Source organism: Dipodomys spectabilis, unplaced genomic scaffold (genome assembly GCF_019054845.1).
Source record: "Dipodomys spectabilis isolate Male_0828 unplaced genomic scaffold, ASM1905484v1 ptg000297l, whole genome shotgun sequence".
Lineage (NCBI taxonomy): Eukaryota > Metazoa > Chordata > Mammalia > Rodentia > Heteromyidae > Dipodomys > Dipodomys spectabilis.
In genome coordinates this window covers 9,724,567-9,738,779 of record NW_024870974.1, presented here as the reverse complement: position 1 = coordinate 9,738,779, position 14,213 = coordinate 9,724,567, and the positions used below count along the sequence as shown (strand labels likewise).

At 43.0% G+C, this 14,213-nt stretch overlaps 1 protein-coding gene across 2 annotated transcripts in view; it reads right to left on the bottom strand.

Annotated features, from left to right (window-relative positions):
• The window catches only part of Unc5c (unc-5 netrin receptor C), a 330,719-nt gene extending 318,623 nt beyond the window's left edge, over nt 1-12,096 (bottom strand). Inside the window, exon 1 of one of the 2 annotated variants that reach the window (XM_042701804.1) lies at nt 11,969-12,096. In XM_042701804.1, coding sequence (XP_042557738.1) covers nt 11,969-12,092 — 124 coding nt within the window. In that variant the 5' untranslated portion in view covers nt 12,093-12,096. The remainder of the gene's footprint in view (nt 1-11,968) is intronic. The other variant, XM_042701805.1, reaches the window with a different exon arrangement.
• Between the last annotated feature and the right edge of the window lie 2,117 nt (nt 12,097-14,213).

Genomic DNA, 14,213 nt, shown 5'->3' with positions numbered 1-14,213 from the left:
CAATGCCAATGGAAAAATGTTCAAAAAATAGTCCTTTAAAAAGATATTTTAGCTTAAAAATAATAAAGTAAATTTAGAATAAAAAATCAAATCCTGGGGCTGGGAATGTGGCTTAGTGGTAGAGTGCTTGCCTAACATGCATGAAGCCCTGCATTCAATTCCTCAGTACCACAAAAACAGAAAAAGCCAGAAGGGGTATTGTGGCTCAAGTGGTAGAGTGCTAGCCTTGAGCAAAAAGAAGCTCAGGGACAGTGCTCAGGCCCTGAGTTCAAGTTCTAGGACTGGCCAAAAAATAAATAAAATCTGACCCATTGAACTGAGTAATATTCCATCTATTATTAATGTTTCAGTTACATACTAAAGATGAGATTATTCACCAAGTCCTTCCAGTATTAGGCCACTGAATAGGGGTATGGTTAATAATCTAATTACAGAATCTAAGTCCATAAAAGCTACCAATTCATCCCAAATGAGTGTTTATATGACCCGACAAGAATTAAAACAGTTAACACCGCCAAATAGTACTTCTTTAATGTTACTAAGAAATGTTTTTCATAAAGATATAATAGCATCAAAAGTCATTCTGTTACCCCATTATGAATAAAGGGTATGATTTTCTTTTTTAACTATTTTTCTCTTCAAGAAGGACAGAGCTGTGTGAGGCTTTAATTTTTATCATGTAAGAAAAATAGGCACTTAAATTTTAAAATAAAAATAGTAAGGAAAGGGTGACATATCTGGTTAGACAACTGAATGAAAAATTTATTTTATTTTGTGGTTAATGGGAGATAGAAGTCTTGTGGACTTTCCTGTCTGTGCTGGCTTTGACTGTCCATCTTCAGATCTCAGCCTCCTGAGTAGCTAGGATTACAGGTTGTGAGCAACCAACCGGTACCCAGCTGAATGCATCAATTCTAAAGGTGTGATAAGAATTCATGTGATCACTGTGAAAATGCTCACAGAGCTTCTGCCCAGCTTTGGGGTCAGATTGCTGAATGAGGACTCCACCATGGATGCTTGTACTAATGGCCTGATAATAGGAGAGGAAAGGCAAGCGTGAACTTCTTATGGCGTCATCGTGGACTGAGGAAGACAGCCACTGATTAATTACTACCCTAATCTCAAATCACCCATTAGATTACTGAGCAACCTTTTTTATCTCCACAATGGTATCATAGTTACTGGCTTGGAGAGTCCAATGACTTACCAGAGGTTCTTGGATTCTAATATAATTGGCAAAAAACCTCATCTTTCAGATAATTGGAAATGATTGCAAATATATACTAATGATGGAAAAATAAAATCTGGAAAGGAGAATAATAGGGTCGTGTCCACCCAGAAATTTATTCTACACAGCGCTAATATATCCTATGGCTTTCAAAAATATCATCATAGCAATCACCTGACAATCTCAGTACAAATTAAGCCACAGCTGAGTTTTTATTTATTCTCTTTTTTTCCCCTCTCGTCTTCTCCCCTATTTATGTATCTAGTGGAGTCTAAGGAAGGGGAGGGGACTTCCTGTAGCTTTGAAATACATGAAAAAATTAATATTGTAGCAAATTAAAAACATTAATAACAACAACAAAACCTTTTTTGCTTTAAGCGTGTATCTGGAAGTACCTCATTGAGTACGAGCGTCTATGAAAACAGCTCTTTCTTAATGTCAAGCTTCAGCTCTGCCAGATGACTTTCCTCAAAGGCTCCCTTTAAAAACCCTCACTACCATTTATTATCTTCTTGTTATATAGGCTGTTACTTTTGTTTCATCACAAATCTCTGCCTATTTATTAGAAGCCTTGCAACTACTATCAGATGACATTTGTTTTACTTAATGTACATAGTTTTACAAAAGAAAATTATAGAACTGCTATTACTGCATTATATGGGGGAAAAAAAATCCCTGTGTCCATTTAGCTGACACTGCTATTTAAACTGGGCTTAGCTAATGAGCTTTTAATGTCAGCGGGGTTATGGGCAGTTACTGGCTATTAGCAGAAATGGCTCCTTTCTATAAAAATCACTTCTGCTCAAGTGTGTTGTTTGAACATTCCTTTCTCTAATTTAGTGACTGTCATTGAATGCAAAACAAACGCAAGGACCCGGGGAGTCTGCTGTTATGTTTAAGACCCCCCCCTTTTTTTTGAACCTTGCAATTCAGCATTAAACAGGCAACCTCTCCCATTAACATTTGGACTTGTAATCACAAAACTTTGTGAGGAATTATTGTTTACATTGACATGCTTAACAGCATACTAAGTATCTTGCTAGGAAAACCCCATGTGATCAAGGAAGAAGAATCAATGTGTGATAGTATCTAAAACAGTTGTACAAATCTCAGAACTTATTTGTGTGATGAAAAGGAAATCCTAGTTCAAAAATGCCAAAAGATGGGAAGGCAAATGACAATAGTAACTTTCTATGTATACATTGGTATATCACACAAATAGTTCTACATTCCCATTATTATGATCATGAATAGGAACAGGAGATACATCACCATCTTCTGAATTCTATAGAATCTTTCACTAGTAATCAACTCTTCCCCTTCTCAATTAACTTTCTTTGTCCCTTTAAATAAAGGATATCATGGATAATCCTGGAAATAAAGCTACCAGTGTGGTAGCTGAGGGAGTCAAGAAAAAAAAAATCAAACCTTATTCCATTTGATTAAAAGATTGAAGCAAACCATCGCTGAATTCTGGTAAGGAAGAATAACACAGTAGATGTCTCTGATCATACCACACAGGAGGGGACCTCCTGTAGGTCACTTACCATGACAAAGCTGACCCTCCCAGAGAGCAGGGAGAGAGAGGGGGTTATAAGAGTAGATAGAGTATTTTACCCCTACTTGCATGAACAGGGATGTCCTTCTCCGGCCAATGAATTAAACTTGAACTAAGGACTAAAGGAAAATAACTGTGGTTCCCCTCCACTTCCCTTTCAGTTCGCTGATTCACTGGAATAAGCCAGTGAACCTAGAGCTCTCTTGGAAGACAAGACAAAACTGTCTCTCAGATAAGCCACGATGAATGAGACAACCATTCCTCTTCTGTACACAAGGGTGAGGCTACCTTTTGCTTAAAAGTAAGATGTAATTTTTCACTGGGAAATCAGTGATTAAATCTGATTCCCTAGCCTACAATTACCTGAATTTGTGCTATAAATGGAATTCATTTGTGTTTTGAGGATATTACTAAGTCTGAAAAGGAGCTCCTTCTCCTAAAACAAGAAAAGTTATACCACACACACACACACACACACACACACACACACACACACACGCACAGATGTTACAAGCAAATGTGTTCCCAAAGGGAATTATTAAAATGTATTTTTCTACTCCTTGTGATTCTTTATTTCATTAAGAATGTGCCTGAAAATACCATCCTAGAAAATAATTTCATAGTAATTGAATCTAATAAGACTAGCCAATATGTCTTTCTCATGATCACCATTTTGAATAAATCCAGCAAAATGATTCCTATCCTCTTGCTACGTGGAATAGCAATCTACTGTTGTCACTTTTTAGCCATCTTTCTTCTTTTCATGCTATAATAACTATAACTTTTCCATTTATATATAAGTGATTATTTTAAATTAATTCAGAATATACATGTTCCTACACAGTAAAAGTCCAAGGATAGACTTCGAGTGATACCATAGATTTTTTTTATAGTTGTAAATTTATTGTAACATTTGCAATACTGAATCTTTGAAAAACAATATACCATAGATTTTTTTGAATACATAATAATTCTATTATGGATAAACTCCACACAAGCCAAACCTTTGGAGAAGGGGAGTTATTGTCCCTAAAATTCCCCGGTAATTCTAACAGAATTCTTCTCAATTCCTTATAAGCAGGTAGGTTTTAAGAAATAAGCACTACTGTTGTTATTAATGACTATCTTTAGCAGAGTGCTTCAGGAAGTGGCAGAACATTTTATAATGATCACAGAAGAATATCAGCATGTTCACTGATTTAATTGTAGACATCTCAGACATGCACATCTTACCCAAGTAGATTAAAAAATTCTAGACTTAATTATTTTTACAAATATGGGCTTGTAAAATACTCCTACATACTTATGCTATGTTAAGTGAAGTAAATGCAAATCAAGACACTATTTCCATAAAAGTTCCATGTCAAAGGCCTATTGACAAATATGATGAATGTTCATCTGAGATCTCCATATTGAATATCATAAATAATGACTCAGGTGGGTATGTCTGTTTTTCCTTAGTGTCTGAAAATTACTGAAGTGAGTGGTTTTGCACCAAACCACAGGCCCTAGGGGAGCCATAGTTGTGATAGACTACTGGGATGGAGGGGTTGGGTACCAACTTCTTTCAATCTTTGAACTGGGATTCCTAACGAATTTTCAAGTTTATAATCTTTCCCTGACGTATGGAGACCTAGAATAAAGACAGGAAGTTGTGGGAGAAAATGATGGGAAGCCTAATCACTGCTTGATTTAGAATGATTTCAAGATTGCTAGGTCCTAAACCTGATGACCTTTACCGTATTGTTTATATTCGGTCAACTCTTCATTCAATGAAGATACAATACAACATTTTCTTTTTACCCAAAACTAAATCCCCATGTGAATACACATCACACAGACAGAAATCTCTAAGTGACATTGCCACTATTTACTTTGTTTTTCCAATCCTAATGTTTTGTTGTGGCCATAATTTGGGCTTTTGTTTGGTTGTGGTTAAAAATAACACAGATCTTTGAAAGCCATGTACAACCAAACAACAGTGCTGTTGTGGTGTCTAGCATCTATCACTGAGTTGCCATTTGTTAAAGAAAACTCTTTGAACTCGTTCTTAAAAGGATGGTTTAGGTGCTTGAACTTGCAAAAAAGATATTAGAATGATTTAAATAAACTATCTCACAAATTCATAAACTATCTCCCCAAATCATAAGGAACAAACCAATCCAAAATTAATAATTTTTTTCTTTATCCAGAATTTATGACTACACCATTCTCTAATATGTTATACTTTTACTGTGTAAGAACATGCATATTATGCATTCATTTAAAGTAATCACTATTTTATATATGAATGGCATATGTGTAAATTAACCATTTATATTATTACACATACTAGTTTCCTTGAGTTCTGAAAATAAACCCTCAACTTTTTTTCCCCAAGATCTATTTTTCCTTATAATTCAACTACAATTACTCTCACAATCCGTTTTTATATGGAAGGATCCACTTATTTTTATTGAAGAAAAAGATTCAGACACAAGGTTTTTCTTCAAATAGAAAAAAAATACTACGAGGACAATGTATTATGATTAAGTTTGGGCAGTCAATGATTAAATAATCAATTAAGACATTAACTAAAAATGAGAGATGCTAGTACTCATCAATAAATTTATTAATGTACTGAGGGAATTTCCCTCTAGCCCTCTTAGTTGGAAGAAGAGAAAATATATGTGTGCCTACAGGAGGCATATAAGTTCTTATAATTGCTGAGAAATGAAACTAGGCATAGAAGCCATATGACACAATGATTAATGAAGGTAAACTACCCCCCTCCCCATCCTCACAATATTTTCAACTAAATAATGCTTACAACTCCGGAGCTAAATGTGACTAATCAACCTCATCTGCTCTAATGGTTGCTGTGAGCCCTGCTCTTTAAAATAAGAACTCTTAACAGGTGTGTCACTATAAGACCATTTCACCAGACTCCCTCTCTCTCCCCTTGCTCTGCCATGGTGGCCACAAGATGCACTCCTTTGTTTCATTGAAAGAGGGTATACCCCAAACATTGGAGTTTTCACATGTGACACTTCACCTTGGCGTCACAAAGCATTTGTGTCACTGATCACTACTGAGAAAAGATCTAATGGGGTCAGGACTTAATATGCATATTTGGCATTTTCAAAGCCACATGTCACTTCCTAAGTTATAACTTTAATTCAATTATAGAGGCATAGCAACTCTGTGTGGAAGGCTAGGTGTGTCTTAGATATCTATAAGAGTTGGTATGTTCTTATGTGTATTTCAAATTTTATCGCACAGTCCTGATGGAATAACTTGTAACGGAAAGCAATGTGCAGAATGACAAATCATACTGAACTTCAAAACAAAACTTCTAAAAAAGAATCCTCAAGTTGAAACTCAATATATTTAATATTTGCCTTATAATATGTGTTTGTGATGTTCAATGAAAACCTACAGACTCTGATACCTGCAAACAGGTAGAGAAGGATAGAAAAATGTTTACTACTTCTGATACTCCCCATCCTGTTAGCTCACCGAAGTATAAAATGTTTCTATTAAAATCTCCATAAATCTGGATATTATAAAAATACTTGCAACAACATAAACTGTCCAATCCCTGGATTTCATTTTAACAACTAGGGGAAAAGGAAACATTTGTGTTTTAATATTGCTGAAGGCAAATTCACTTCAAAGAAGTATCATTAAAAAATGGCACTGCGTTTTTGTAAGAGATTTCTGAACTGATTAGTTCTGGGACAATCTCCAAGAGTTCATATCACGTAGTCATTCCCCCACAAATATGTAAGCTAGAACAATTATCCTTATAGGACCTGTAGTATACATGGTTCTCAATTTATATATATAGGGAAACTGAGGCACAGAGAGTTTAAGTAATTTACCCCTCCTTATATAGCTAGTGGGCATTAAAAGAAGAAATTATGGCATTTCTTGTACTAATGGATAGTATGGGCATAATAGTACTAAAAAGAGCCTTCAAAGCCCTTAGCTTGTACATCTCCAATGCCAGCTAAGATAGACAGACGGACAGACAGACAGACAGATAGATTATATATAATTCTATATATAAATCTAACTAACCATTGAAATGTAAATTAAGCTTCAAGAAAATCTCACATCCTATAAGTCTGCCACTCTTGAGCCAGACGCAGGGTCTAAAGGGTCTAGAATATAAATCTAGCCCATCATACATTAGTAGGAACCTATCTCCACTTTTCCAAACCCCCACACTTACAACCAAAAAAAAGAAAAAGAAAAAAGTAAAAGTAAATCAAAACCCATTCTCAACCAAATCACTTCTAGATAGAAAATTCAGACCCTACCCCATCACATTAAAATTCATGGCCTGACCTGCATTTACCACCTCCATGCTTGAACCCAGAAAGTACCACCACCCATCCCCACAGTTAGATTCCCAAAAGTGAGTCATGCTATAAGCGTTTGCCAGTCTGTGTTCTCAAGGAAGAAGCTTTCTCCTTGAAGTCTATGTCCCTCGAAGCTTTCTCCTTGAAGTCTATGTCCCTCATGCAGAGCACAGGATCTGGGACACAGTATCAGAGTACAAGAATTGTTCTTTGGGAAGCTTTCTTCCAATAGTATACTCTATCCGTGAGTTCCTGAGTTTCCAATTGGTAGGACAATATGCACAGGCTTATTTTTAAGTGCCACGGATGCAAAAGTCAACTAAAAGAAGATCTAGGCTGAAACTGCAAGACAGGAGACTGACACAGGCCCAATCTCCACCCCCACTGGTCTTATTCCTTCTCTTCCTTCCGGAAGTAGCTACAGCCTGCATGGTTAATGTTTCTTCTGAGAGTTACTCCCTCTGCTGCTCCAGCAAAGCCATGACCTAAATCAGAAAAGTGCTAAATGCAGTTAAGGACTAATAGAGCATCTCTCGCTTGCTGTTGCACTAATTGGAGAATGCAGCATACATTAGAGAACGGTTGTATTTAAGTTTCAACAATAAATCCTAAATAAGCTAAAAGCGTCTGCCTAGTTTTGAGCTCACGTCTTTTCCACATCCTGAGGGAGTCTGCTTAAAATAGATCAGGATTGTAATCAGTATGAATTCTGATCACAGACAGTTCCCAAAGTGCAATAGGAGATAGGCAGGATGCAGTCTTGTTTAACTCTGAATCCCTACAGCATATAGCAAGCCACAGTGTCAATAAATGTCTGTTATAATCTAGTGATCTTCTTGTTGTTGGTTATTTGCTTCTTTGGGTTTTTGTTTGTTTGTTTGCCTCATTTAGTTTTACTTTGTTTTAGACAGGTTCTTGTTTTGTAGCCCAGGCTGACCTTGAACTTGAGACTTGCCTGAAGTGCTGGGGTTATAGGTATGCACCACCATGCCTGGCCATGATTCTTCATTTTGTGCATGTACTTGCAAAGTTTGTCCTCTGCAGCCTTTTTAACCATTCCCTAAGATTTGCCTTTATAATGGAAATATATATGATACAATTATAATGAAATCCAATTGTCCTCAATGACAATTATCAATCTGTAACACACCAGCATGCCTACAGGCATGGAAATCCTTTATACTGTTCTCTAGGCAAAAATATATTATTTATTTGTTTTAAAACACTATCAATTACTTTAAGATCATAGAGCATTCTCTAAAGTCTGATCAGTCACCATTGACTTTCAGTTCTGTACCAGGAGGTGTTAACACTCATAACACTAGTTGGTGCTAGATAATCAGAATACTAATGCTCTGTAGACCAGATAGAATGCATTCATCAACTGGAGGTACAATTTCAGAAGCAAACTAATCAAAGCCACACACACACACACACACACACACACACACACACACGCACACACACGCACATGCACACACGCACACACACACGTACACACAGAGGCTCCTTGCCTTCACTAGTAAAATCTTGCATTCTTGGAAATCAGAAGCACCAGGAACTCCCTGGAGCTAAGAGTTCCCTGCAGTAGGGGATGAAACAATTAGAGCGTAGCCAGACAGGAGAACGTTGTTGCCTAAAGCTTAGAGAATTTCCCAGGGACCTATTTAAAATGACTGCTGCCTGTTTTTAAACCAGTTACAAAACTCAGTGCTCATAAAAAAAAAAAAAAAGTACCCATTCTTGAGATTTCTATCTTAAACATCATGGTTTTTCCTCCCTTAGTTATCACTGAGGGGACATCTATGTTCAAATATCTCATTTCTCCTGTCCTCCAAAACAGATTTTTGAAAACAACTTCATTCACATTGTAAAGTAGTACAAAGAACTTTCCTATCTTAATTGCATATGCATTTCCATTCATGAAAACAGTCCTATGTGGTGCTGAACTCATCAGAACAAGGAAATGGCACCTTGAGGTTATAGGTGAGCGTTTGTTCTATTGCAAGGTGAGAAGGACACAGAGACACTGGAGGACTTGTAAGTCTCATTATCCTCCCCCCCCCCCAAAAAAAAAAGCATAATTCAAAGAGGATAGTGTTAATAGTGGTTGAGTAGGAAACAGGCTGGGGTAATGGATAGCAGAAATGATGATGGCAGCTAATATTGGAGATTGGTGCTTTCCACTTTTGATACCTCCCAAACAATACAGGAAGGGCAAATGCCCTGAAACATAAGTGATAACAAAGAAGAAAGTCTTAGAATAGTGAATTTTATAGACAATTTGAGTGTGTGTGTGCTGGTTTAGGGGCTTGAATTCAGGATCTGGGTGCTGTTCCTTAGCTTTATTTTCTCAAGGTTGACACTCTAACATCTGAGTCACAGCACCATTTCCTGCTTTTTGGTAGTTAGTTATTACTAAGACTCTTGAGGACTTTTCTGCCTAGGCTGGGTTCAAATCATGAGCTCAGATCTTAACCTCCTGAATAGCTGGGAATTAGCAATAAGCCAGTGACACTTGACTCACACCATAGGATTTAAACAAAAACAAATCTGATTCATCCAGAACTAGAGGCACTAAATAATAGATGGAGAAGAGCTGCTCTGAAATGCACACACCCAACACATGAGTTTTCTTTCCACTTAATCCTTGTCTGGTCTACAAGAAATGAGGGGGAAAAGATGCAAGCAGCTAGCATTCCTTGCATTTTGAGTGTCTTTTCTTCTCATCTCTTCTCCCTTCTTCTTATTAATCCACTTACCGTGCCCAGTTTGATTATCTTTATTGATCCTTTTTGTTTCCTACCCAGTCATTTTAATTTAGCTGTTGTAAGGTCTCAGCAGGAATCCCATTTCTTTTTGGTATCTTTGGAGGACTTTAACTTGTTCTTTCCTAAACAGTTGCCTCATCCTGTCTCCTGCTCCCTCCCTATCGACACCCCCCCCCCCCCCCCGCTTTCCCCCACCCCCCCCCACCCCCCGCCGCCCACCATGGCTGAGTCCTTTGTGCACTCAATAACAGCGAGAGAATTCCACAGGGAGTCACAGGGCTGATTCCAGGACTATGCATCAGGTTGCTCACTTAGGATTCCAAACATCCATCTCTAGGCATCCTAGGCTGCCTCTCAGAGAACTTACCAATTGCAAGAAACCTACAAGCTTCCCTCCCCCCCCACCCCCCGATATTCTCACTGTGGAGATTGCAAAATGGACAGACAGATGAACTCGGAGGTGTGCAGAAGAAAACCAGAGCAGAACCTCAGGGACCAGAGACATCTGGTGAGGAAGGAAGGAAGGATTTAGGAGCTGGGCCACTTAGCAGGGCAGCAGGGAAATTCACTCCCGAGAATGTCGCTATCGCGCATTCACAAGCCTTTGCTAATCGCTTACTTCTCCACCCTACCACATTCACCAGGCCTGGGGGCTCCCGAGCCCCCATCTACCACCACACCTCTTCCTGACCCCCCGGGTCTCCCCAGATCACAGAAGGACACATCAGCCGCTGAGCCTCATTTAAGAAGTTGGGGCTAGCACGCGCCTACCCAGCCCTCCAGATTGGAAAAGAAGTGTATCCTAGGATTGTGTATGTGTGAGTGTTTGTAGAGATCCCTGAATTGCCTCTGCTTGCGTCGTTCCCCGACCCCCCACTCCAATTCCAGGAAAAGCTTCCAAGCTTCCCCAGCTAGCAATCACAGGCAAATGAAGTAAAAAAGATTCCGGTGTGAGCTCGACTTCACCTGGAGGTTCAGAGATCCAGGTGACCCGAGAAAAACCCTGGACAGAGCAGCCTGGACTCCTTCTCAGGTCACCAAGCCCCAAAGGCTGGGGGCAGCCTCCACCCCTCCCACCTCCGGGGAGCGCAGCGATCAGCCTCGGTGCGGATCCTGGGTTCTTGTCCACCCCCAATCCCGGAGCCCATCTCCTCCCGGGCTGGCCTGGTCCAGAGCCCCGGTACGCGTATCTGAAGGCTTACAGGCGTTAATGAACATGTCAGCGTTCTACACTGGCTAGTCACGCCGGGGAGTTGCAGATCTGCTTTGAACCAGCAGCCTCTTGCCTCTTGAGCGATGGGGTTTAAGTTTCTCGGTGTGGTGGTGCCAGGGAGACCCGGAGAGGGTGAGGGCGGAGAAGGCATGCGTGCCCACCCGCACTCGGCCCCTGCCCCTCTCTGGGATCCTGGGTCCGGGAGGGCGATCTAGCTTTAGCGCGTCTGGACCAGCAGCCCAGAGGGGCACCGACCACTTGGGCACAGTGTGTGTGTGTGTAGGGGGGAAGAGAAGGATAGGGGCCCCTTGGCTGTAAAGGACACATTTTCCCAGCTGAGACTCAAGGAAGATCCTGCCAGGCCAGTCACCGCACGGCGCGGGGGAGCCCCCGCACAACACGCGCGTCCGGGGTGCCTCCACGGCACCCCCCACGGCGTCCCCTAAACCTCCGCGTGGACCACAGGCAACGATGCGCGCGCGCGTGTGCACAGCCCAAAGTGCAAGAAATACATACTTCCCCCCCCCTCCCCCCCCCCCCAGGCTTCCAACAGGCACCGAGACGGGTCCACCACCCCGTGCGTGCGTCCCCTGTTCCATCCTGGCTCATCTCGAGGAAGCAAAGAACAGATAAAAATAAAACCATGGAAAATCCGAACAGTCAAAGCTCCTTCACTAGTTGGGAAAGTGGCATTTAAAAGTGGTTTCCAGCTGCGAGGCATGAGGCAGATTGGGGCGGTGGGGGGGGAAGGGGGCAGAAGTCCAGGTGGAGGAGAAGAGGTAGAAAGTGGGGGAAAGGAGGAAAGCAAGAGAAGCGGCCGCGCAGCCCGGCGCCCGCACCCCTGCAGCTTACCTTGGGCGGCCGATCCGGTGCCGCTGGCGCTGAGCAGGGCCAGGGCAGGTAGCACGAGCATTTGCAGCAAGTATCCCAGCCCCAGTCCGCAGCGGGCCGCGGTGCCCCGCAGTCCTTTCCTCATGGTGGACCGATCCAAGGGGGTGCCCGAGGTGGGGTATGTGTCTATGTGTGTGTAGGGGGGCCGGAGGGGGTGGGGGAAGCAAATCCTCACCGGGCAGCAGCCGAATCCGTGCCCCACCAAGCAGTCCAAAGGAAATAACCAGCAGCGAGCGCCACCACACTCCACTTTTTCTCCAAGGGCGGGGGGGGGGGGGGGCGCAACCGAGGGGCGGAGAGGAGATGGCGAGGAGGAGTTTGACGATCGCTCTCCGCCGCCGCCCGTGCCTTCGAACCGACGACCTGAAGTCTCCCCGCCAGGGGCTGCTGAGCTCCCCACTTTGGGAGCAAAAAAAGTCCAGGCAGGGCGCAGCGAGACTGCCGCCGCCGCGCGAGCCGAGCGCCGAGTGCTTCTCTGGGTCCCCTCGCCCGCGCGGAACACACACACACACACACACACACACACACACACACACACACACACACGGAGCCCGGGGTGTGGGGAGGGGGGGAGTGGGCGGGGGAGGGAGCGGCAGGAAGAGGCTCGGGCACGGCGAGGCGCTCCGATCTCCAATCTCAGTGCTCCTCACCCGGGAAGAAGAGACGCCCCAGCCTCCGCCGCCGCCGCCTCCGCCAGGGAAGGGCCAAGGACAGTCAACCTCCCAGAGCGGGGCGCACGGAGATGGGGGATCCGGGTGGGGTGGGGGGCGCACGCTCGCCCAGGAGGTGCCCAACTCTGCCTGGGGGTGGGGCTGGGGGTAGGAGCCGAGCGGCGGCGGGCGCGCGCTCGCCCACCTTATGTAAGCCAGGATGGAGCCAGATCCCTGCCTGGTGCCGGAGCTGGTGATCGCGGGTTGGTGTTACTCACTCCAGCCGCGGCGACGGACGCCGCGGGGAAGAGGCGGCGGCGGCTGCGCTGGAGAGCGCGCCTGCCTCCCGCGGTGAGCCTGACTCCGCCGGGCGAGCGCTGGGGACGCGCTCCCCGCCGCTAGGCTATGCGCTACCGGACACACCGCGCTGGCAAAGCCGGAGCCAGATTGCCTGAGACTCGGCTCGCTCTAGGACTTCATGGCTTTTGTTTTGTTTTGGTTGATCACGCCTAATGTGGACTCGAACTTGTCCCCCCAGTGCTGGGGAAGAAGTCGTGAAGCTTTTTTTTCATTCAGTTCACTATCTGGGTTGTCAGCGGCGAGCAGACCGTTTCCTTGCTCTGGCAAGTCTGTGTTGTGACCTCCTTGCGGTGGAACAGAAACTAAACGATCAGTGAAAGAAAACTCCTTTCTTCCACAGTGCGTTCTTTGCGTGCATCTCGGTGGCTGTCTGTGCTTGAGTGTTTAAAGGTATTGACGCAATACAGGAGGAGAAATTCTTCCAGGAAAATAAAATAAAATAAAAAGCACAACAGAATGTGTAGAGACCCAAAGTGCTGTTGGAACATCTGACATATTTTCCAGATTCCTAACTGCATGCGTAAAAGGCAGGAAGACAGATTCAGGAAGGACTGTTCAGTTAGGTGGAGGATTCCTGCTATAGGGATGAAGGACGACTGTCAGAATGGGTGGGTAACAGGAAGAAAGGTGAAACAAAGGAAAAAGAATGGATTTAAAATAATTCAATTACAGAGGCACTGCGGGAAGGAGTAAAAGCCCTTTCTTAGAACAGTGCATTTTATAAACACACACACACACACACACATACACACACACTGACACTCACAGAGCAAACTTGATCTCTAATTCTGACTATGGTTGGAACTCACTTTGCTGTCCTACAGGGTCAGGTAAACTACATGGCTCAGTTTTTTCACCTGTTAAATAATTGATTAGCCTTTTTTTAGTTCTAACACTCCAGGATTCTGCTTTGCCTTGCTCCATCTAAACCACTAGCTCATGATAACTCTCCTGGATGAATCCCATAGCCCTGAGAAGGCCATATACTTGTCAGAGAGCAACAAAAGGCATCAGTTCTAGTGGCTATGTCTGCCACTTAAAATCTCTTCACTTCAGTTTCTCCTGCCAACACATCATGATGGTTTTGGTAAGAGGGGAGGCACTGGAGTCCGATTATCTGTTCAGTTCTTCATGTTTTGCTCCATGGGTGATACAGAACAAGTAAGGCTAGGTGTCTCTGTTTCCTAATCTGTAAA